The sequence below is a fragment of the Rhinichthys klamathensis genome, unplaced genomic scaffold, assembly GCF_029890125.1.
Source record: "Rhinichthys klamathensis goyatoka isolate OS25496 unplaced genomic scaffold, OSU_Roscu_1.1 h1tg000462l_1, whole genome shotgun sequence".
In the NCBI taxonomy this organism is placed as follows: Eukaryota; Metazoa; Chordata; class Actinopteri; order Cypriniformes; family Leuciscidae; genus Rhinichthys; species Rhinichthys klamathensis.
This window is the reverse complement of record NW_026606951.1, coordinates 557,538-583,789: the sequence shown is the minus strand read 5'-3', so window position 1 is coordinate 583,789 and position 26,252 is coordinate 557,538. Positions and strand designations below refer to the sequence as shown.

General features: G+C 45.2%; 2 protein-coding genes across 2 annotated transcripts in view; one reads left to right on the top strand and one right to left on the bottom strand.

Moving 5' to 3' along the window:
- fancm (FA complementation group M) overlaps nucleotides 1-26,252 on the bottom strand; it is a 59,057-nt gene that overhangs the window by 23,539 nt on the left and 9,266 nt on the right. Inside the window, exons 5-7 of the mRNA XM_056236711.1 lie at nucleotides 3,195-3,326; nucleotides 383-515; nucleotides 214-306 (exon numbers count right to left, since the gene is read on the bottom strand). Of these exons, the coding sequence (XP_056092686.1) occupies nucleotides 214-306; nucleotides 383-515; nucleotides 3,195-3,326 (358 nt within the window). The remainder of the gene's footprint in view (nucleotides 1-213; nucleotides 307-382; nucleotides 516-3,194; nucleotides 3,327-26,252) is intronic.
- Nucleotides 4,743-25,149, top strand: soul3 (heme-binding protein soul3). Its single transcript, XM_056236745.1, has 5 exons — nucleotides 4,743-5,098; nucleotides 15,416-15,510; nucleotides 22,738-22,879; nucleotides 23,993-24,176; nucleotides 24,797-25,149. Exons 1-5 carry the CDS (start codon nucleotides 4,906-4,908, stop codon nucleotides 24,966-24,968), a joined length of 786 nt encoding a protein of 261 aa, XP_056092720.1. The 5' UTR covers nucleotides 4,743-4,905; the 3' UTR covers nucleotides 24,969-25,149.

The following is a 26,252-nucleotide window of genomic DNA, read 5'->3' as shown; positions in this document are numbered from 1 at the left end:
CTTCGCTATTGCTTCAATTCAAAGGAACAAGCACGCCGGTATTTGTTGCGTAGTGACGGTCATGTTCAAGTAAGCCGCATATGAGCAGATTCTGCACAATACGCTGTATTTAATATATTATGATGACTCATGATATATTAAATACACAAATTCTTACACAAACTCAACTGAGTGAACAGTATTAATCAAACGAGTGAACAGAGTATTAATCACCTCGGCTAGATGAGGCAAACATGGTCTCCATTTCCCTGTAGAGGTCCATGAAGACTGGGCTCCTCTGAAGCTCGTTCCTCGCTCGAGACGACTCTGAGAAGACAGAAAAACCCTCATGACGTGAGGAGCATCAGCAGCAAACAGCACCAGTGTAGGAGTATCTGAGCACCTTTGGGTCCAGAGAAGATGTTCTGGATGAAGAGGAAGAGCGATCTGATGCCCATCTGCTGCAGTAACTCATAGCCATGATACAGACTGATGCAGAGAGCGAAGTCCCCCTCGATCGGCCCCTGCTGAGGCCCCTGAAGACAGAACACACACGCATCTACAGATCACTGCAGTGTGACGGTTTAAAGCAGTGGGGTTCAGTGCAGCGAGTCGGTTCAGTGGCGTGAGTCGGTTCAGTGCAGCGAGTCGGTTCAGTGGCGTGAGTCGGTTCAGTGCAACGAGTCGGTTCAGTGCAGCGAGTCGGTTCAGTGCAACGAGTCGGTTCAGTGCAGTGAGTCGGTGCAGTGCAGTGAGTCGGTTCAGTTCAGTGAGTCGGTCCAGTTCAGTGAGTCAGTGCAGTGAGTCGGTTCAGTGCAACGAGTCGGTTCAGTGCAGCGAGTCGGTTCAGTGCAACGAGTCGGTGCAGTGCAGTGAGTCGGTTCAGTTCAGTGAGTCGTTTCAGTGAGTCGGTCCAGTTCAGTGAGTCAGTGCAGTGAGTCGGTTCAGTGAGTCGGTGCAGTTCAGTGAGTCGGTTGGTTCAGTTCAGTTCGGTGCTGTGAGTCGGTTCAGTTCAGTGAGTCGGTTCAGTGAGTCGGTCGGTTCAGTTCAGTGAGTCAGTGCAGTGAGTCGGTTCAGTGAGTCGGTGCAGTTCAGTGAGTCGGTTGGTTCAGTTCAGTGAGTCGGTTCAGTGAGTCGGTCGGTTCAGTTCAGTGAGTCGGTGCAGTTCAGTGAGTCGGTTCAGTGAGTCGGTGCAGTGCAGTGAGGTTCAGTGCAGCGAGACGGTTTAGTGCAGTGAGTCAGTTAAGTGCGTCGGTTCAGTGCAGTGAGGTGGTTCAGTGATTCGGTTAAGTGAGTCGGTGCAGTGCAGTGAGTCGGTTCAGTGAGTCGGTGCAGTGCAGTGAGTCGGTGCAGTTCAGTAAGTCGGTTCAATTCAGTGAGTCGGTCGGTTCAGTTCAATGAGTCGGTTCAGTGAGTCGGTGCAGTGCAGTGAGTCGGTTCAGTTCAGTGAGTCGATTCAGTTCAGTGAGTCGGTTCAGTGAGTCGCTGCAGTGCAGTGCGTCGGTTCAGTTCAGTGATTCGGTTAAGTGAGTCAGTGCAGTGCAGTGAGTCGGTTAAGTGAGTCGGTTCAGTGAGTTGATGCAGTGCGTCGGTTCAGTTCAGTGAGTCGCTGCAGTGCAGTGAGTCGGTTCAGTGCAGCGAGTCGGTTCAGTGGCGTGAGTCGGTTCAGTGCAGCGAGTCGGTTCAGTGCAGCGAGTCGGTTCAGTGCAGCGAGTCGGTTCAGTGCAGCGAGTCGGTTCAGTGCAGCGAGTCGGTTCGGTGCAGCGAGACGGTTTAGTGCAGTGTGTCAGTTAAGTGCGTCGGTTCAGTGCAGTGAGGTGGTTCAGTGATTCGGTTAAGTGAGTCGGTGCAGTGCAGTGAGTCGGTTCAGTGAGTCGGTGCAGTGCAGTGAGTCGGTTCAGTTCAGTGAGTCGGTTCAGTGAGTCGGTCGGTTCAGTTCAGTGAGTCGGTGCAGTGCAGTGAGTCGGTGCAGTTCAGTGAGTCGGTTCAGTGAGTCGGTCGGTTCAGTTCAGTGAGTCGGTTCAGTGAGTCGGTCGGTTCAGTTCAGTGAGACGGTGCAGTGCAGTGAGTCGGTTCAGTTCAGTGAGTCGGTGCAGTGCAGTGAGGTTCAGTGCAGCGAGACGGTTTAGTGCAGTGAGTCAGTTAAGTGCGTCGGTTCAGTGCAGTGAGGTTGTTCAGTGATTCGGTTAAGTGAGTCAGTGCAGTGAGTCGGTGCAGTGAGTCGGTCGGTTCAGTTCAGTGAGTCGGTTCAGGGCAACGAGTCGGTTCAGTGCAGTGAGTCGGTTCAGTGCAGCGAGTCGGTTCAGTGAGTCGGTGCAGTGCAGTGAGGTTCAGTGCAGCGAGACGGTTTAGTGCAGTGAGTCAGTTAAGTGCGTCGGTTCAGTTCAGTGAGTCGGTTCAGTGAGTCGGTCGGTTCAGTTCAGTGAGACGGTGCAGTGCAGTGAGTCGGTTCAGTTCAGTGAGTCGGTTCAGTTCAGTGAGTCGGTCGGTTCAGTTCAGTGAGTCGGTGCAGTGCAGTGAGGTTTAGTGCAGTGAGTCAGTTAAGTGCGTCGGTTCAGTGCAGTGAGGTTGTTCAGTGATTCGGTTAAGTGAGTCGGTGCAGTGCAGTGAGTCGGTGCAGTGAGTCGGTCGGTTCAGTTCAGTGAGTCGGTTCAGGGCAACGAGTCGGTTCAGTGCAGTGAGTCGGTTCAGTGAGTCTGTGCAGTGCAGTGAGGTTCAGTGCAGTGAGGTGGTTCAGTGATTCGGTTAAGTGAGTCGGTGCAGTGCAGTGAGTCGGTTCAGTTCAGTAAGTCGGTTCAGTTCAGTGAGTTGGTCGGTTCAGTTCAGTGAGTCGGTTCAGTGAGTCGGTTCAGTGCAGTGAGTCGGTGCAGTGCAGTGAGTCGGTGCAGTGCAGTGAGTCGGTGCAGTGAGTCGGTTCAGTTCAGTGAGTCAGTTCAGTGAGTCGCTGCAGTGCAGTGAGTCGGTTTAGTGCAGTGCGTCGGTTCAGTTCAGTGATTCGGTTAAGTGAGTCAGTGCAGTGCAGTGAGTCGGTTCAGTTCAGTGAGTCGGTTCAGTGAATCGCTGCAGTGCAGTGAGTCGGTTAAGTGAGTCGGTTCAGTGAGTTGATGCAGTGCGTTGGTTCAGTTCAGTGAGTCGGTTCAGTGAGTCGCTGCAGTGCAGTGAGTCGGTTCAGTGCAGTGAGTCGGTTCAGTTCAGTGAGTCGGTGTCTGCTGTACCTGGACGTGTGGCGGTGGGTTGCGTCTGAACTGTTCCCGGGCCAGAATGATCTGGTACTTTGTGAGGGAGTGGAGGTCGCGGTGACTCAACAGCCTCATCTGGGTCAGACGGGACGTAAACTTCTCTAAAACCTGCGAGCAAAACATGTGGAACTCATTTCAGCAGCACAATGGAGCCCACAGACTCTTTTCAACCCACAATCACGCCACTTCTCCACGTACACCTTCATCTTTCATCCTCACTGTAATAGTGTTTGCTGCCCTGCTGTGAAAATGTACATTCAATCTTTCAGGATATTTTTCTGATCGCAAACCTCCCCGATCACCAATACGGACAAACACATCACGAGATCAAGATGCTCCAAATGATTAAATGTCGTAGAAATATGATTTACTCATTAAGAGTCACTAGAGCTTCACCTTAGACCATATACATGTTTCTGTACTCTGTTATTTTATTCTTTTTTTTCGCTATAAATGAAGCAAAATGTAAATATCTGGCCCGCTATACAGCGTTCAGAACAACATGACTGTATATGTGATTCAAATATACACAATGTGAAAATGTAAATGCGCTTCAATATCCAGGAACACAGGAATAAGAGGCGGATCCGGATAACAGGACCCCTGAGGGACACACTGAGCCCGTAGCGAATCACACACACACACACGGACACGATCAGATAAACACTGAGACGAGCGCTGGTAAACTGATGAGTGTGTGACGCTCACACTGATGCTGTCCAGACCCAGACTCATCATGTCACCGGTGACTGCTCATCTAATGCTGCAGGATGAAGCGTTTCATGTCTCGTCTAATGCTGTGATCCAGATCTGGAATAATCCTGAACCTTCAGCTGAAAATCTCTATTCGAAAATCTCTATTCACGCCAGACAAACTCAGCAGCAGTTCAAGACCTAATCAGTTACATTAGATAGTGAATGAAGCCTATATAAAACATATACACACACACACACACACACACACTCACTCTCTCTCACACTCTCTCTCTCGCTCACACACACACACACACACTTGTAGGGAAAAATCATGCTTTTGTGAATCATAATTATAACAGAAGTCGAAATTATGACAAAGTTATTGCTACTTCAATTTCGACTTTTTAATCTCATAATCAACTTAGTATGTCAATTATAACTTATGTCATAATTTTAACTTTTTGTCATAATTATGACTTTTAAAATCACAAATAAGATTAACCAGAGCAGAATGTTTGTGGGGGAAAGGGCTTCCATAAAGTAAAGTACATTTAAATCAAGGCTCATTAAAGCATTTGTAGGCATTACAGAATCTATCCATCAGAGACTGTTGCTCTGTCATGTTACCACACACATTAGATGATTTCTTAGATCCTTATTTTGGATACATATAATCTGTAATCGTCGTTATGACAGTTGATGTTTAGATATGAGCGCTGTGAGTGAGTGATGAATGTTTATTATTCTGCGCGGGGGGCGGGGCTTCTGCGGCCACGTAACCCGAGTCAGCCCGCCCTTAAAAACGTCACGACTCTCGCGCCTGCAAAACAACACGTACGAACTGAGCGCTGTTAATAACGCGAGATTAGCGACCAATGTTAAATATCCTCCTGTGCTCCGGTACACGGACATGACGGTGAAATCCGTGTGACCGAAGAGTGAGGGCGCTTCTGAACACGATCGCGCGGGCTCGTCATCGACGGATCGAGCGATGGATCGCGGCGGGTGTCGGATGAACGGAGGCGGCGGTGGGGATATGATCTCGCTGGAGGACCTGGAGTCCGTGTCGGAGGATCAGCTGTCAGACAGTCCCGAGGAGGAGCTGGAGGACCAGGAGGACCAGGAGAGACTCCTGCGCTACTGGAGAGATGTGGCGCGAGGACACCAGGTGGAGGTGCCCACAGGTAAACACACACACACACACAGCGAGTGAACGAACTAGCAGCTACACTGAGGAGCGTTTCGCGCGAATCGCGCCAGTTTAACGGTCATTCCCCTCAGTAGCGCGACTGAAGCGCACATATGCGGTCTAGCCTAGATAGGCGGCTCGGACACACACACACACACACACACGGCTGCAAAGTGTAAACAAAACAGATAAAACACTCCTTGACTCATTTATCAGAGCAGAACTGCGATCAACAGCTGTTGTGTCAAACACACACTCAGATTTTCACTGACAGATTTTTAAATCTCATTACTCATTATTTTAGCTTAAATTATAGCTTAAAACTCATTATTTTTCCATTCCTTTTAATGTTCCCTGATGATTCATTTTGTATTTGACTTTTGTATTTTGTTTTTCTTTAGCTATTTAACGTTAGTTTGAAAATGGTCTCTGATTTTATTTGTGAAATTAGTTTTCTACTGCTTTTGCTTGTATGTATTTGATCTGATGTTGTAATAAAGCACATTAATCAGCTTCTGCAGTTTTAATGGTGCTATATAAATAAAGCAAACTTGAAACTTGTATGGAAGCTTGTTTCCTTCACGGAATAATAAAAATAATAACAAAGGGAATTATCAATTTATATCTTACAATTCTGAGGAAAAATGTTCACACCAAGGATGATAACAATAGCTATAAAGTTGTAATAATTCTATAAGAATAGTAGAGTTCACACCACAACTATAAACCACTTTCAGTTGATGAACGATAAAACATTGACAGCCAATCAGAATCAATCCTGAGCATTTAAAGAGACAGACAACAATTCATAAACATCACCATACTTCCCTAGTTGATTAATCACAGTAACGTTACATTAAAAAAATTATTGTGTGTTACAAGTTTACCCTGAAAATGCTGTTTAAATAAGCAAATTATCTAATTAAATACTAATTTGCATTCATTTCCAATAGGGCTGTCCCGACTAAAAATGTTTCTAGTTGTTCATGTAAGCCATTAGTCGACTAATCACGTGTTTATATTAATTTAATTACTTAAATATATACTAGGGGTGGAATAGCCTATTCCGCAGTCAAGCTCACGCATAAAGCTTGCCGTGAAGCACTGGCAAAAGTACTGATTATGAATGTGTCGGGGAAAAATAACAAGGATAATTACACTATAATTACACCATTACACTATAATGGTTTATTGATAAATTAGTATTTTCTGAGTCTGTGTGTCAGAGATGTAGCCTAGTTGAGGATGCTGACTCTCATCTCCTTTCATACGGATTACATAATCAGTGTTTGTTTTCGATTCGAATTGGTTCATTTAAAAGCAGATATTTCAAGCTTTCTATATATTTCTGCAACCCCCCCCCCCCCCCCCCCCCAAAAAAACGTCTTTTCATCTCAATATACGAATATAATTCTGAAGTTAATACACCCAGTGTTCAATTGGACCAATTCAAGTGTTTTCATGCACAGAATAAAATTGAAACTACTTTTTAATTATATTAACCAAAGGTACATCAGCTGGCAAACCATTAGGCTACAGGAGTGTATTTAAAGGGAATGATTGTGAATGATTGCTCAAACTATGGCAACAACTGGAGCACAGAGGTTTAAATACGCGGACAAACAAGCTAAACAAGATAACAAGGGGGCGGGGCTAATTAGAAACACCCGGAGACACTAATAAACAAGAAGAACTACAAAACATGGCACAGAACTACAGGAAATAACAAAAGTCCACAAGACAAGGAAAACACAAGACAGGAATCGTGACGCATGTAGGCTAGGCTATAGTTTATAATATCCCATTTATCCTAATAAATGCAATTTCCACTATTTCTGAAGTGATTATTTTATAAAGAACACCGCTTTCTCACATAACGCAGAGAATAAAATAAAGCAGAAAAAGGAACAAAGATGGAGGAAATGGTTGGAGACGCAGGCAGAGAGTTGGAGGTTCATAAATAAATACATTTGCGATGTGCGGCTGGTCAAGCAAATGTTTGTGCTTTATTTCTGCTTGGTATAATTGTAAATACTGATATTCTGGTCTATAGCTAATAGCTTCCCACTGCCCTGTATCTTGCTCTCTCGTTGGTTGTAAGTTTCAGTCAGAACACACTCACACAGCAGGACTCTGAATCGCAGACAGGTCCAGATATTTCACATTTGCCTCTGATTTCAGGCATTTGTCAGCGATTTCGCTAAAATCGTGCAGTGTGAACTTGGCATAACCGACTAATGAAACTAAGCCTCGTCTCGCCGACTATTAGCCCTAGTTTCCAGAACAGAAATGTGAACTTTGGATAAAGTCAGGCTCATAATTCTTGTTTGATTTTGTCACCATATTAAAGGTTTTTACAGAGAGGATTCTGGATTTCCCTTTCTATCACTCCAAAAATCGTTTTCACCATTTTTATAAGAAGTAAAATGTGTAAATCATGGGATGATACATGAACAAGCCTTCAGAATATAGATATGAATAAAACTGTAAAGTCTGGTGTGTGTAAATCTGCTGAAGTGGAGATTTCTGACTCAAACTCACCACAGATTGAGATCTACAGACGCTTATAGATAAAGAGCAATAAAATAAACACTTGTTTTCTCTCCGCTAGTCTAGTTGTGAAAAGCTCAATCGCTCTTAAAACCATCTAGTGCTTTAAAACACAAAGCGTCAGGCATGATCTGAGCTCTTCCGCATATGAACCCGGCAGATTTGCGTGACTATCACTGAGGCAGGGAGGATTTCCCATGATTCACTGGGGGTGCAGGAGGGCCGTCCTGACCCAGTTCAGCAGATTATCACAGGACTCTGTTCTCCATATCAAACACAGAGTTTATAAAGCACAGTCAATCATCATGGGCGTCCTGCTGAACACTCAGGGCTTTGTGAAGGGCTTGACGTGTAATCAGGTGATGTGTGTTTGTGTGCCGAGATTATCCAGACCAGGCCTTTCTAAATCCAGTCCAGTAAAGCGCTTTACACCGCGGTGCACGTGAAGAGCAAACATTATATTACAGTAAGAGACTCGCTGATCCAGATCAAACAGAAGACCGTATCGATCGCTCTATCATGTGTTCCTGCAGTTTCCAGCACAGTTCTGACCGAACGATGCGAGAGATTAGAAAAGATACTTAACTCTGTAATAACACAATAAGGTGTAGCCTAACTCCGTAATAGCACAATAAAATTAATAAACATTTATTAACCTGTTAAGCTGCAACTAGGGCTGTCGCGATAACCGCAATATTGCAGTACCGCGCTACTGACAGGCCAACCGCAGAGGAATGCAAGTAACCGCAGCAACCGCGTTTTCTTTTTTCATAAGGCCACCCTTCATAGTTCGTACCATGTGTATTGAATGTTAAATAAGTTAATAATGATAACAAGACTGTTTATCATGGTGATTTGTACAGAGGCTTCGTGGATTTGGACTTAAGCCTAAACAGACAGTGAATGAGATCGCCTGAGCGCGTGCGATTACCTCCCTCTGTCTTTGAAGTCAAGTCATGTATATTCTAGGGATGGGCATTTTTCAAAAATAATACATTCGAATATTCGTTTAGCCTATTTAAATGACATTTAACGAAAAAGACGTTATTTTTTAAGTACATTTTTCAAAACTTTTGTCACCATTTCTTAACAAGCTTACGATTAGGCAATACACAACAAGCTTACAATATATGTTAAAGTTTTCTTTTAGTTGAAATCATTAAACAGTTGGCCTATGTGTAAACAAAATATAAATAACAAAAGGATTTAAGCTCAAGCAGCGCGAGCGGAAAAAAAACGCCTAATAAAGCAGAGTAGCAGACTGCGCCAGATATCGCTCAGAACGTACACACACACTCGAGTCAGCATGATTATCGTGTATATTGTTTCACGTTTATGTTGAGAAAAACAATAATGTCCACATGCAGGGACGCCGCCAGCAATTTATGCTCGAGTGAGAAAACGCGCTGCACTGACAGACGATTCAGAGACACAAACGGTCACGGTGTTATAAGTTTCTAACAGCACTTTGCGTTTTCTGTTCTTAAACCGGTCTCTCTCAATGAAACTTAAGGGAAGTATATGTCGAAAAAATTTTTTTTGCTATTAGATAAGTTATCATCTCTCAGATCACGCGCGCTACAGCTGCACTTACCTGCAGTCGTAGTGATGGACAGCTGTCTTTCCTCAGTCGCCTGCTGTTTGGCTTTCATGTGATTTCTCATTGTGTTGATAATATTATAACTCAGATTAATTAATTCATTTGATCAAAAGTAATTCCCTTCTGTAAGATCATTTAGTAACATAATTTTCAACTAGTAGTCTAATTCCAAACTTCGCGAGGCAGACGACGACGACATTATGTGATCAAATACAAACAACTTGTTAAACACGCACCACAGCGCCACCCAGAGGATTTAGTTATAACTGCGAGTTAGTGCTTGGGATTTATCAGGGATTCACTGCATTTATGGCCAGCAAAGCATTTAGGCTACGGCTTCATAAATTCGATAAAATTCGAATAGTATTTTATTTTTCGAATAATAATTACAGATCGAATATTCAAGATTCGAATATTCGTGCACATCCCTAGTATATTCGTGAAAAGGTTGCCGTTTCCAAAGAAAGCGAAATATTTGTCGTATCATCCTTTTAACGTGTAAGGGTATTTACCATGAATGCCGTCAGCGCTGGTCAGCATTACACAGCGCGAGGAAGCCGTGGGGGGAAAGCAGCGAGTCACGCATTGGTCTAAGTGAAGCATTGCTGGCCAGCTGAGCCTTGAAAAGTGGACCTCAAATAAAAAAAAAACAAAAAAAACGAACGCCTTGTTTCATTACATCTATCATTTAAGGAATCAGCTTTTTTGAACATTTTCGTTGAATGAACGGTTTAATGACTCACTCAAAGACAGTCCGTTGGTGTGTAACTGCCCGCTGAGTGACAGTCTTTCAATGCGCAGAGACGCTGTTTAGTTTCGGTTACATTGGTTACATTGTTTTTGTGTATGCTGACCACGTCATAACACGTATTTATAGCAACAAATAAATATAAATAAATAAATGGCGGTAATACCGCATATCGCGCTATTGAGCCACTCAAGGGAAATTTCTTCACCGCGACAGCCCTAACTGCAACCCCACTTTTGTAAAATCCATAGACAGTAAAAGAAATGGACACAGCGACCCCATAGACTTCAACGGAGAAAAGTGAAGTCAAATAGAAGCACTCACTTCCTGATTGCCAAGCGCACTGCGCATGCTCGAACTGAGCTGGAAGACGTAGATGTGACGTGAGCAACTTGTACGTCTTCTAGTAGCGGTGCCAAGAGGAATCTGAATCATTCCCTTCCGAATCTTGCAGAGCCGGAGTTCGTGAGTATTAGCTGTCCATAAGCTAGCAGCAGGAGCAACTTTGACACTCTATGGGCTTCTCCCTTGACTTGATGCCTCCACGTCCCCCCGATTGCGCGCGAGCTTCTACTTCTGTCTATACGGTAATTTCTGTACTGTGCGACAGAGTCGCGTGTTATGACGCAATCGTTAGCCTATTTTTACAAAAAATGTATGAATCTAGAAATGCACTGCAGCTAAAGCCACATGTCTGACCATGTTATATTTAAAATCTGAAGATGACAAGTCTAAAACTCTTTATTTAGTTAACTGTTTTTCAAGATCATGTCATACGACTTTATTTTGATTAGACTCTAAAATGCAAACTGATGTTTATTGTCATCTTCTCTAAGCATCTATTCAGTCTATTGTTTATGTGATGTAGACGAGACCCATTCAGTGTCAGTCTCCCCTGCACACATTCACACCTCTCCAGCCTGGTTATGGCTCTAAATATGCTTTTCTTTTGTCTGCATTATAATTACTAACGACTGGCTATTCACACTGTTTCAATCCCTAATCTCTTTTAGGGAAAGTTCTCACCTTACATTTGAAACTAAATAAAATGACCTTCTTAAAAAAAAGAAAGATTTCAGCAAGCAGTCCTATTTAGAAATATTCATAAAAATAACAGCTAGGTATAGCAGGTGCACCAAGGGCTAGCTAGCATGTTAGCTTAGCACACCATCAATACACGACAATTTATGAGATTAAAACCCTGTTTGTGCTCTAAAACTTACTTTACAGCACAAGTCGAGTGTTTTAAATAACCTTCTGTGCTCTGATTTGGCTTCAGATAAAAAAATCTGACAGAAAATATATTATTTTATTGTACTCTGCACGATGATAAAGTCTATATCGATTAGCATTACATTATAAATAGAATCTATTATTATGAAAATACCTGACATGGCTCGAAGAACACAGGTAAATCAAATATCATTGCAATCATGTTTATTGTCTTCAAAACATCTTTATCTGCATGTTACAGCGATCTCTGTTAGCTTTGTTTGGGGAGTTCCTGGAATGTCACATGATTATGGCTCTTCTTCGTTTGTTCCATATATGGACTTTACTGTGCACAGAGCGCCGGCGCCCTCAGGCTGCCAGTATGTATTGAAAACACAGTACATCAGAGTATCCAGCGCTCATAGAGGTGGTAAGTCCCGCCCATCCGTAAAACTCCAAGTGGACCTCTAGGTTGAAAAAGCGTCAATGCAAGTGAATGAGAGAAAATAATTATTTTCTGATCCCGTTTTAATTGTGCCATGAATGTGAACATATGTTGTCTGTGAATTTTTTATATAATTTCTCATGTAACGAGTTTGACAGTATATTGTATGATTCTTTGGCTAGCAGTTGTGGAATAAACATAACGAGAAAGACTTCACGTCGCATATGTGACGTCACCGCATAACACATCTTCCCTCCACAAATCACGGTGCGATAATCTAAGGAATTAGATCGAGATGCCTGTGTGTTTTGTACCCAAATGTCACCATGAAGTGCACCAAAGACACAGGCATGTTTAGCGGGATCCGTGTGCTAGTGGTGGTGACGTATATCAAACGCGTCGAAAGCAGCGAAGAGTTGTAGTCCACAAATGCTCTCACACAAAGTCTAACCGTATGAAAATTCTACCCGCTAAATTGTAGCATTCTTTACACGAAAAATTATATAAAAAATTACCAGACAACATATGTTCACATTCATTGCAAAATTCAAACGGGATTAGAAAATAATTATTTTCTCTCATTCACTTGCATTGACGATTTTTCAACCTAGAGGTCCAGCGGGGTAAGCGGAAGGGGCGGGACTTACCAGCTCTATAATGATTACATCGACGCATTTGGGTATAAATTCAATAAATATGATTCCTGTCTATATAAATCTGATGTAAACCTATGAGAATATATCAATATTTCTCCAAATCTGCACATTTTTTAGCTAAAAGCCCTGATGGACGTTGTTTTGTCAAGCACTATCATGCACTATCACTACACACCACAGGAGTTTTTTTCTGAATGGGAGCGGCTGACGCTCATCATAATTCATATTAAAGGTATCGACTAATTTTTTGATTACATAACTCCAGACACAAATTAAGACACAACTGTCACTATAAGTTTCTCAGAATACAATAGTGGTCAAATACTAAACCTTAAGTCTTATATCTTTTTAATGATGTATAGTTTGTCAAGGTAATAACATTAAATCTGATAGTAACTTTGAACTATTTAAAAAAAAAAACGCTTCAGTGCGCCGACGCTCTGGCAACGGTTATGAGGTTAATCTAGGTTAATGTTCATTTCTACATGTACTCATACATTATGAAGCAACAGGAATGAACAATATTATAAATTAGCACTGACCTAGAGATGAATTAGTCATGAATTTTGTGCTGATGATTAATCATCATACAAATAATTGAGATTGACGATTTAATTAGATTTGATGTCACTTACAGTGTACGCCTAATACGTTATTTTTTCCATGAATCATATATAATATATTAAGATATTATAATAAAATGGGCCCATAAGGAAATCAATATTTATATGATTATAATATAATGCACACTGATTAAACATCTAAACCTTAAATTCGTACAAAGGAAGACTTTCTGTGGCGCTTGAGAGCGTTTTGGCAGCGCTGCTTTTGTTCAGTTGAGACGCTTTGCTTGTTATGTAATATCCGCCAGAGTGTTACTAGAGTCTCATTTAACGCATATTTTGTTTCTGTGTTGATTCTATATTAAAATGTCGATACAATGTAACGTATTTTCTCTGGTTCTTGTTTTAAATTATTTAGTTCCGTTATTATGCTTGTCGTCTGTTGACGTTGTACAGGGCAGAATGTGGCGGTTGGTCGGTGTGGTATTAGCCCCGCCCCTCCTCCACTGTGATTGGACGGCTGGGTAAAAAGTGACCGTAATGAGCGCTGCGTTTTACCCAAAGTTCAACATTCTTCAACTCTCGGCGACCAGCAAAATCACCAGCTTCTATTATACAGATAAATAACCATCTGGGTCCTTTATCTGGGAATTCTCATGCCAAAAATTTGGGAGTGATTTTTGATAACGGCCTTAAATTCGACAAACAAATCCAATTCAGTGATCCACTGCGAAATTGAAAGCGTTTTAAACAGTAAGATGTATTTCCTCCAGGCTGGATTATTGTAAGTCACTGTTTTTTCGCACAGAAAGTATTCTCGTCGCTTGATAAACTTAAAGGTGCTCTATGTAACTTTTAGCGGCCTCTAGTGGTGATGTTTCAGATTGCAACCAAATTTTACAAGAGCGCTCGTGCTCGAACTCATAGACAATACCGTCTATTACGCAAATATCTCGGCGAATACTAGACGGATTGGGCGAGCACCGAGCTCGTTGGGACCATCTAGTCGAGCTGAAAGGAACCATATAAGTTCCATAGTTTTTGGTGGTGTTTTCACGGAGATATTAGCAGAAAACCATCTGGCGCGCTGCAAAATTGCGGACTCCGGTGACGTCACGATCTCAGAAGAAAATCGCTCGTATCTCTGGAACGCAAAGACCCAGAGAGCTCAAATTCGGGGGAGGAGGTCCCAGGGGAACCCTTGCCCGAACGCTAGAGTGGCGGGCCTCGGGGACGCCCCCTACCGGATCGCCGTTCGCTGGGACCCCCGATTTCGAACGGCTATAACTCGGGGAGCCGGGCGAGTTGGACCTCGGGGGTGGGCTCGTTCGAAAGGCCCCGTCCAGCACTACGAACGATTACAGTCTTGGGAATATTGATCAAAGATTGACTGAGATATAAGCCGAACAACGTGCGCCTTTAACCGGACGTAACTCCCTGACGTCTACAATAGACTGTATATAAGGAGAGCGGCTCGGGAGCGCATGCACGTCACATCCGGTGGATTTCGCGGTAAATCCGACCCGGAGACTTCACATAGAAATAGGAATACTGGCCTTCAGAGGTAATAGCAAAACTCGACAAGTGGATCATTTTAATGTGTGATTACAACCCTTTCACACACAGGCAATAAAAAAAGGATTCATTTTAGTAGAAAAGTTACATAGAGCACCTTTAAGGTTGAGCCACTGTAGTCTAAACATGGTCTTTACTAACTTTCTGGCCCGGCAAGTTTCAATTACAATAGAAGCCTATGGAGGAGTGAGACTCATTTTTTGACAGATTTACTCAAAAATGTCTTAATTTGTGTTCCGAAGATGAAGGAAAGTCTTACGGGGTTGAACAACATGAGGGAGAGTAAATACTGACAAGAGTTTTCATTTTTGGGTGAACTATCCCTTTAAGCCTGTGTTCCAATGTTGATAGAAATCATCACTAAAGACTTATTTTTTCTCTCTGGCTTTTGGTTCAATGTCATTTTATGAATTTGTGTGTGTTCCTGTGAGTTTATGTATTTTATTGTCTGAAGGGATTGTACAGCACTTTGGTCAGCAGTGCCTGTTTAAGTCAAGCTACACTGTTCTACACACACACACACACACCTCATCCGTTCACATCATGATAAATAACTCTAGTGGGGTTAGTGAAGTGCAATGAAGTGTTGGCTGTCGCTGCTCATTAGTGTTAGCTGTACAGACGAGCTGCTGCAAACAGGACAACTAACACCTGACACACACTGCCATTACAGCAATACTAGAAGATAAACACAGTAAAACAGTGTAATATTACTCCAGTGTAAATCATCTGTTTTCTATGTGAATATACAGTAAAGTGTAATTTATTCCTGTGATCAAAGCTGAATTTCCAGCATTATTACTCCAGTCTTCAGTGTCACATGATCCTCCAGAAATCACTCTAATATGAGGATCTGATGCTCAAGAAACATTTAGAAACTAGATTTGACAACTAGATTTACTTGCTTATCAAACTGTCGCTTGAGTACACAAACATAATGTCTATCTGCTCCTCGATTCACAGACATGGCCGAACCCATCCAGCAGATCACCAGCAACAACGACGGCACACACACACGGGAGCAGGTTCCGCACACACTCCTCACACGCAAGGAGAAGGTACGTACAGCAGAAGAACAAAACACTGTTCTCAAAAACCCCAGAGAAACAGCTGTAAACAGTGTGGCAGCGGTGAATTTCAGCAGAAGTGTAACGTCACGTGACACAATGACACTAGAACAGCGATGAGATCATCACCATCAGCACAAATATGAGATCACAGAATCAAGAGCTGTTTCCGTCCAAAGCTGTGAAATTAACTTATGCCAAAACTGGAATATGGCAGAAAATATTTGAGAATAACGCAGCGTTTCCATCTCATGTGTTCAAGAGAACAACATCATCACTTCCTGGGAAACTGGCTCAAATATCAGTAATAAAAGTGTGTTTCTGCACTCGGGCTGTTCTCCCTCCATCATAAACGAGTGTGTGTCGAGCGTCATCATGAACGAGTGTGTGTCGAGCGTCATCATGAACGAGTGTGTGTCGAGCGTCATCATAAACGAGTGTGTGTCGAGCGTCATCATGAACGAGTGTGTGTCGAGCGTCATCATGAACGAGTGTGTGTCGAGCGTCATCATGAACGAGTGTGCGTCGAGCGTCATCATGAACGAGTGTGCGTCGAGCGTCATCATGAACGAGTGTGTGTCGAGCGTCATCATGAACGAGTGTGCGTCGAGCGTCATCATAAACGAGTGTGTGTCGAGCGTCATCATGAACGAGTGTGTGTCGAGCGTCATCATGAACGAGTGTGTGTCGAGCGTCATCATGAACGAGTGTGTGTCGAGCGTCATCATGAACGAGTGTGTGTCGAGCGTCATCATGAACGAGTGTGTGTCGAGCGTCATCATGAACGAGTGTGTGTCGAGCGTCATCATGAGCGAGTGTGCGTCGAGCGTCATCATGAACGAGTGTGTCGAGCGTCATCATGAACGAGTGTGTGTCGAGCGTCATCATGAGCGAGTGTGCGTCGAGCGTCATCATAAACGAGTGTGTCGAGCGTCATCATGAACGAGTGTGTGTCGAGCGTCATCATGAACGAGTGTGTGTCGAGCGTCATCATGAACGAGTGTGTGTCGAGCGTCATCATGAACGAGTGTGTGTCGAGCGTCATCATGAACGAGTGTGTGTCGAGCGTCATCATGAACGAGTGCGTCGAGCGTCATCATGAACGAGTGTGCGTCGAGCGTCATCATGAGCGAGTGTGCGTCGAGCGTCATCATGAACGAGTGTGTGTCGAGCGTCATCATGAACGAGTGTGTGTCGAGCGTCATCATGAACGAGTGTGCGTCGAGCGTCATCATGAACGAGTGTGTGTCGAGCGTCATCATGAACGAGTGCGTCGAGCGTCATCATGAACGAGTGTGCGTCGAGCGTCATCATGAGCGAGTGTGCGTCGAGCGTCATCATGAACGAGTGTGTCGAGCGTCATCATGAACGAGTGTGTGTCGAGCGTCATCATGAACGAGTGTGTGTCGAGCGTCATCATGAACGAGTGTGTGTCGAGCGTCATCATGAACGAGTGTGTGTCGAGCGTCATCATGAACGAGTGTGTGTCGAGCGTCATCATGAACGAGTGTGTGTCGAGCGTCATCATGAACGAGTGTGTGTCGAGCGTCATCATGAACGAGTGTGTGTCGAGCGTCATCATGAACGAGTGTGTGTCGAGCGTCATCATGAACGAGTGTGTGTCGAGCGTCATCATGAACGAGTGTGTGTCGAGCGTCATCATGAACGAGTGTGTGTCGAGCGTCATCATGAACGAGTGTGTGTCGAGCGTCATCATGAACGAGTGTGTGTCGAGCGTCATCATGAACGAGTGTGTGTCGAGCGTCATCATAAACGAGTGTGTGTCGAGCGTCATCATAAACGAGTGTGTGTCGAGCGTCATCATAAACGAGTGCGTGTCGAGCGTCATCATAAACGAGTGCGTGTCGAGCGTCATCATAAACGAGTGCGTGTCGAGCGTCATCATGAACGAGTGCGTGTCGAGCGTCATCATGAACGAGTGCGTGTCGAGCGTCATCATAAACGAGTGTGTGTCGAGCGTCATCATGAACGAGTGCGTGTCGAGCGTCATCATAAACGAGTGCGTGTCGAGCGTCATCATGAACGAGTGCGTGTCGAGCGTCATCATAAACGAGTGCGTGTCGAGCGTCATCATAAACGAGTGCGTGTCGAGCGTCATCATGAGCGAGTGTGTGTCGAGCGTCATCATGAGCGAGTGTGTGTCGAGCGTCATCATGAGCGAGTGTGTGTCGAGCGTCATCATGAACGAGTGCGTGTCGAGCGTCATCATGAGCGAGTGTGTGTCGAGCGTCATCATGAGCGAGTGTGCGTCGAGCGTCATCATGAGCGAGTGCGTGTCGAGCGTCATCATGAGCGAGTGTGTGTCGAGCGTCATCATGAGCGAGTGTGCGTCGAGCGTCATCATGAGCGAGTGTGTGTCGAGCGTCATCATGAGCGAGTGTGCGTCGAGCGTCATCATGAGCGAGTGCGTGTCGAGCGTCATCATGAGCGAGTGTGTGTCGAGCGTCATCATAAACGAGTGTGTGTCGAGCGTCATCATAAACGAGTGCGTGTCGAGCGTCATCATAAACGAGTGCGTGTCGAGCGTCATCATAAACGAGTGCGTGTCGAGCGTCATCATGAACGAGTGCGTGTCGAGCGTCATCATGAACGAGTGTGTGTCGAGCGTCATCATAAACGAGTGTGTGTCGAGCGTCATCATGAGCGAGTGTGTGTCGAGCGTCATCATGAACGAGTGTGTGTCGAGCGTCATCATGAACGAGTGTGTGTCGAGCGTCATCATAAACGAGTGTGTGTCGAGCGTCATCATAAACGAGTGCGTGTCGAGCGTCATCATAAACGAGTGCGTCGAGCGTCATCATGAACGAGTGTGTGTCGAGCGTCATCATAAACGAGTGTGTGTCGAGCGTCATCATGAACGAGTGCGTGTCGAGCGTCATCATGAACGAGTGCGTGTCGAGCGTCATCATAAACGAGTGTGTGTCGAGCGTCATCATAAACGAGTGTGTGTCGAGCGTCATCATGAACGAGTGTGTGTCGAGCGTCATCATGAACGAGTGTGTGTCGAGCGTCATCATGAACGAGTGTGCGTCGAGCGTCATCATGAACGAGTGTGCGTCGAGCGTCATCATGAACGAGTGTGTGTCGAGCGTCATCATGAACGAGTGTGCGTCGAGCGTCATCATGAACGAGTGTGTGTCGAGCGTCATCATGAACGAGTGTGTGTCGAGCGTCATCATGAACGAGTGTGCGTCGAGCGTCATCATGAACGAGTGTGTGTCGAGCGTCATCATGAACGAGTGTGCGTCGAGCGTCATCATGAACGAGTGTGTGTCGAGCGTCATCATGAACGAGTGTGTGTCGAGCGTCATCATAAACGAGTGTGTGTCGAGCGTCATCATGAACGAGTGTGTGTCGAGCGTCATCATGAACGAGTGTGTGTCGAGCGTCATCATGAACGAGTGTGCGTCGAGCGTCATCATGAACGAGTGCGTGTCGAGCGTCATCATGAACGAGTGTGCGTCGAGCGTCATCATGAACGAGTGTGTGTCGAGCGTCATCATAAACGAGTGTGTCGAGCGTCATCATGAACGAGTGTGTGTCGAGCGTCATCATGAACGAGTGTGCGTCGAGCGTCATCATGAACGAGTGTGTGTCGAGCGTCATCATGAACGAGTGTGTGTCGAGCGTCATCATGAACGAGTGTGTGTCGAGCGTCATCATAAACGAGTGTGTGTCGAGCGTCATCATAAACGAGTGTGTCGAGCGTCATCATGAACGAGTGTGTGTCGAGCGTCATCATGAACGAGTGTGTGTCGAGCGTCATCATGAACGAGTGTGTGTCGAGCGTCATCATGAGCGAGTGTGTGTCGAGCGTCATCATGAACGAGTGTGCGTCGAGCGTCATCATGAACGAGTGTGCGTCGAGCGTCATCATGAACGAGTGTGTGTCGAGCGTCATCATGAACGAGTGTGTGTCGAGCGTCATCATGAACGAGTGTGTGTCGAGCGTCATCATGAACGAGTGTGTGTCGAGCGTCATCATGAACGAGTGTGTGTCGAGCGTCATCATGAACGAGTGTGTGTCGAGCGTCATCCTGAACGAGTGTGTGTCGAGCGTCATCATGAACGAGTGTGTGTCGAGCGTCATCATGAACGAGTGTGTGTCGAGCGTCATCATGAACGAGTGTGTCGAGCGTCATCATAAACGAGTGTGTGTCGAGCGTCATCATAAACGAGTGTGTGTCGAGCGTCATCATGAACGAGTGCGTGTCGAGCGTCATCATGAACGAGTGTGTGTCGAGCGTCATCATAAACGAGTGTGTGTCGAGCGTCATCATGAACGAGTGTGTGTCGAGCGTCATCATGAACGAGTGTGTGTCGAGCGTCATCATGAACGAGTGTGTGTCGAGCGTCATCATGAACGAGTGTGTGTCGAGCGTCATCATGAACGAGTGTGTGTCGAGCGTCATCATGAACGAGTGTGTGTCGAGCGTCATCATGAACGAGTGTGTGTCGAGCGTCATCCTGAACGAGTGTGTGTCGAGCGTCATCCTGAACGAGTGTGTGTCGAGCGTCATCATGAACGAGTGTGTGTCGAGCGTCATCATGAACGAGTGTGTGTCGAGCGTCATCATGAACGAGTGTGTCGAGCGTCATCATGAACGAGTGTGTGTCGAGCGTCATCATGAACGAGTGTGTCGAGCGTCATCATGAACGAGTGTGTCGAGCGTCATCATGAACGAGTGTGTCGAGCGTCATCATGAACGAGTGTGTGTCGAGCGTCATCATGAACGAGTGTGTGTCGAGCGTCATCATGAACGAGTGTGTGTCGAGCGTCATCATGAACGAGTGTGTCGAGCGTCATCATGAACGAGTGTGTCGAGCGTCATCATGAACGAGTGTGTGTCGAGCGTCATCATGAACGAGTGTGTGTCGAGCGTCATCATGAACGAGTGTGTGTCGAGCGTCATCATGAACGAGTGTGTGTCGAGCGTCATCATGAGCGAGTGTGTGTCGAGCGTCATCATGAACGAGTGTGTCGAGCGTCATCATGAACGAGTGTGTGTCGAGCGTCATCATGAACGAGTGTGTGTCGAGCGTCATCATGAACGAGTGTGTGTCGAGCGTCATCATGAACGAGTGTGTGTCGAGCGTCATCATGAACGAGTGTGTCGAGCGTCATCATGAACGAGTGTGTCGAGCGTCATCATGAACGAGTGTGTGTCGAGCGTCATCATGAACGAGTGTGTGTCGAGCGTCATCATGAACGAGTGTGTGTCGAGCGTCATCATGAACGAGTGTGTCGAGCGTCATCATGAACGAGTGTGTCGAGCGTCATCATGAACGAGTGTGTGTCGAGCGTCATCATGAACGAGTGTGTGTCGAGCGTCATCATGAACGAGTGTGTGTCGAGCGTCATCATGAACGAGTGTGTGTCGAGCGTCATCATGAACGAGTGTGTGTCGAGCGTCATCATGAACGAGTGTGTGTGTGAGACGCTTCTGGAGGGATTACACCACATCACTCTGAACACACACTCCGACTCCAGCGTTTCAGAAACACCAAACCAACATTAGAGACGCTGCGACGCCATTGGTCCACTGGTTACTCCAGTTATCCAATCACAGCTGACGCGGAGTCACATGAGGTTTTAATATGTCCCAATATGTGCATTAAATAGGTGGATGAAAACCACCGATATGAATCATACATGTGATCAAACACACCTGCAGGGAGGAGGATGATGAAGATGGATTGGGTACTGAAACCATTAAACTCCACCCACTTTCATTGATTGACACTTTCCATCCAGGTCAGAAACTAACGGAAGCTTAAGGCAAAAATGCACAGATAAAATCCCCAGATGAGACAAATGTGTGTGGAGAAAGTGAATATTATGAAATGTATCAAATGTCAGATGAGAAGTGTGTTCTTATTTAACGTGTTTATTGCCTCTGCAGATACTGATGAGTTCTGTAAGAAAATACTCCAAAAGGTGAAACATGAATCACATCTGGATCATTTAACACTGGGACGGGTTCAGTTATTAAAATGTGTTCGGGAAGACAATTTACTCTATGATCAAATACATTACTGTAACTCAAGTGTACAGCAGCTCATGGGTTTGATTTCCAGGGAATGCATGAATTGAAAAAAATATATACTACTTTAAATGCATGAATGCAATGCAAGTCAGTGGATAAAAGTGATAAATGTCAAATCAACATGGAATACACAAGCGCCTGCACAGGAGATATGAGAACGGTTCAATGATTCAAGTATTTCACAAATAGGATTGTGTCAAATTATTACAATGCATCTATAAAATAGCCTATTACAGGGATAATTCACCTAAAAATGACACTTCTGTAATTTACTCACTCACGTTGTTCCAAACCTGTAAAAATGTCTTTTGAAAAAGATATTTTGAGAATTGTAACTTTAGGGTGAACTATCCCAGTGTTTCCCCTTCCACTGTTCGGCCCGCCCCCCCGAAATAATTTTGTTTTAAATGGACGCTCCATGTAGGAACTTTAGCGGCTTTGATTTTCGCGATATAGCAGTTCAGTACGCTTGAAATCAAATCACGATATAGACTAGTGTGTGTGAATATTAAACCGCAAAAAGACTATTTAAATAGGAATCCTGCATGTTCTGTGTGAATGAACGGTGCAGACGACGCGCAGTTTCATTTACCTCTCGCACACACACACACACACACACACACACACTTGTGAGGCTCGAGCTGTTTTTTGCCTATACGAATGCATGAACTTCATCTCCAGACTCCAGACCCGCTTCGTGAGCATTTAAACGCTTCATTTGAGAAAAACTATCATCATGTCATAAACACAGAAACTCAAAGGTCTTCACGGCAACCCGTCAAAATAAAAGTTGGGTTTAACTTGACAGAAATATATTACTATTGTACAGTAGAATTTAAATTCAAATAAATTACGATCAAAACTTTGTTTTATCACAATTTTTCTTCCATGTTTTAATTTTAACAGTAAAGCTCATTGTGCAGCACGAAAACATTTAATTAATATTTTATGTCTTCATTTGATTACCAGAAAAAACAACAAATTTGTGTGAAAAAACAAAACAAAACATTTCATAGAATTTCAAATCCACTGTACACTGTATCCCTGTAAGTGCATGAGCTTATGTATTCCACACTGACCCGAGTGACGGATCTGTTGCTCGACTGCGCTCCGGTGTGACCCTGATGTTCTGCTGGTGTGTGTGTTGCAGTGCGGGGAGGTGGTGTACGAGAAGCGGCGCTATGAGAAGGCGCACTGGGCCTGCATCACGGTTCACGAGGACACGTATGAACAGAGCATCTGCTACGGCTTCATGAAGATCATGAGGTTCATCTGCCAGCAAAACACAGCAGGTGCGTGAACACCAGCCTCACACACACCCTCACACACCCTCTCACACCCTCACACACACCCTCACACACACCCTCACACACACCCTCACACACACTCACACACACCCTCACACACCCTCTCACACACCCTCACACGCACCCTCACACGCACCCTCTCACACACCCTCACACACACCCTCACACACACCCTCACACACACTCACACACACCCTCACACACCCTCTCACACACCCTCACACGCACCCTCACACGCACCCTCTCACACCCTCTCACACACCCTCTCACACACCCTCACACACCCTCACACACCCTCACACGCACCCTCACACGCACCCTCACACGCACCCTCTCACACACCCTCTCACACCCTCACACACCCTCACACACCCTCACACACCCTCACACACACCCTCACACACACCCTCACACACACCCTCTCACACACCCTCTCACACACCCTCACACACACCCTCTCACACACCCTCTCACACACCTTCACACACACCCTCTCACACTCTCAACCACCCTCACACACACCCTCTCACACACCCTCACACACTCTCACACCCTCCCTCACACACTCACACACACTCACACACACCCTCACACACCCTCACACACACCCTCTCACACACACCCTCACACACACCCTCTCTCACACACCCTCTCTCACACACCCTCTCTCTCACACCCTCTCACACACCCTCACACACACCCTCACACACACCCTCACACACACCCTCACACACACTCACACACCCTCACACACCCTCACACACCCTCACACACCCTCACACACTCTCTCACACACACCCTCTCACACACCCTCACACACACCCTCACACACACACTCACACACACTCACACACACCCTCACACACCCTCTCACACACACCCTCACACACACCCTCACACACACCCTCACACACACCCTCACACACACCCTCACACATCCTCTCACACACCCTCTCTCACACACCCTCTCTCACACACACCCTCTCACACACACCCTCTCACACACACCCTCTCACACACTCTCTCTCACACACCCTCACACACCCTCTCTCACACACCCTCTCACACACCCTAACGCTCCGCCTCCTCCACCCACAGGGAGCTACCTGGGCATGACCATACCCATCGTGACGGTGGTGCGCACCGACGAGATGCACACCACTCTGTCCCGGGCCGTCACTGTGGCGTATTACCTTCCCATGGTGCACCAGGGCGACCCGCCGCGACCCCACGACCCCGAGATCGCCATCGAGCAGTGGCCCGACACTGTCGTCTACAGCAGGTGCGAAACAGTCAAACAATCTCGGCTCCACTCCAACAAGCAGTGGTGCAACGGATCACAACATTCACCGTTCCGATCATTTTAGGGTTTTTTGAGCCACGGATCGGATCAGCAACAAAAAAAACCACACATTTTTAACGAACATTAAAGACAAGTGAACAGTCAGAAATAAAATAAGAACACATACTCAAATTACAAGCAGAGATGAAAACTAAATAACAAAGTTACAAAGTCTAACAGTATTCAGGTGCAGAAATTCATAATTGAGCCTGAATGTAAAATAACACTATTAGTTCACTGTAGAAACTAGATATAGTTTAATCTTTGTTAAAGCTGTATTTTGTTGTTTTATTAACATTAACGACACAGACGACAGCAGGAATGTTAGTCTGCCGTCACTGAATGAACTGACAGACATGCGGTTTCTTCCTCGCCGGCTCACTCATGACCGAACCGAGAGAACACGTGTGTATCTTGACATGATTTCGTGTGCATGTGTCCGTTCAGCGACAAGGTTAAACTTAGCGGTGCCGAAGCGTGTGGCCTGATCTGTGCGGATCAACTGCGATCCGTTGCACCCCTACAAACAAGTCATGTGACTCGACGCGCGTGTGTTTCAGGGCCTTCACGGGCGCCACTAACGAGCGGTCCATCATTAGTGAGATCAGCGGTCTGGCCGAGGCGCTGGACTCTCCGGGCGACTGCGTGAACGACTCCTTCATCGTGGCCGGATACACCAACCCAGCGGCGGCCAATCGGCAGAACGAGATCTGGTTCCTGGAGAGGCCTTGAGCTGCTCGCTTTACCCACAATCCTCTGCTCCTCTGAGTCCACACGTCCTAGTTCCTGATTACCCATGAGCACTGCTCCTCGCTGTCGTCTGATGAACACGAGCAGAAGCTCATTTATATGCGCAACACTGATTATAAGCTACTACACCAATGCAGACACCACAACTGGAAGTGAGTCACTCTGAGCGCTGTTGCTGTAAGACAATCATGTGTATGCTATCACACACACACACACACACACACACACATACACTCACTCACTCTCACACACACACACACACACCACACAGGGTTCCCAGACTGCGACCATTTTTTGAGGATGTGCGAGTTAAAATGTTATGTGGTCGCATTTGTGCGAGTGGACGCTTGAGCAACAGAACGCCGCTGTATCAGCTGGGCAGTCCGTAACTTATGTTCAAAATGAACGAGTAGGCTACATCATGAATCCATTTTCCAAACCCTGTTTTTGACTTATTCTGAATCACTACGGTACGCCTATAATAAGCAGTGTTTCCCTACCATTGTTTTGCATGTAGACAAGTGTGTGAGGATATTAAACCACAAAGACAATTTAAATACGAATCCTGCTTGTTCTGTGTGAATGAATGGTGCAGCCGACGTGCAGTTTCATTTAACACACACACACACACACACTGAAGCACGTTTGACGCTTGCGCTGTTTTTTTTTGCCTATATGAAGACACAAATGCAAACTTCCTCTCCAGGCTCTTAATCCACTCCGAAAGTCACTTCGTGATCATTTAACCGCTTCATTTGAGAAAAACTATCATTATGACATAAATAAACACACAAACTCAAAAGGTCTTCACGGCAACCCGTCAAAATAAAAGTTCGGTTTAACTTGACAGAAAAATATTACCGTTGTACAGTAGAATTTAGATATGTCCCAATGTAATAATACTAACACTAATCCAAATAAAGTATCATCAAAACTGAAATATTTAAGGAATAATCCATGTTTTAATTTTAACAGCAAAGCGCATTGTGCAGCACATTATTTGACAAAAAGTTTATTTAATTTCCTATGATTAAAATTGATGATAAATGATAAAATTTGTGTTTTATGTCTTCATTTTATTACCAGAAAAAACACAACACAGAATTAGTGTGAATTTTTTTTCCATTTTTTTTTTTAAATGTTGTATACGTTTAATGATTCATAATACACTATTTCAATTAATTAGACATGCTTTTTGATTGCTAAAAAATGTACACCACGTATCCGTAACACGCCCGCTCCGCAACACTAGCCCTCAAAAATGGT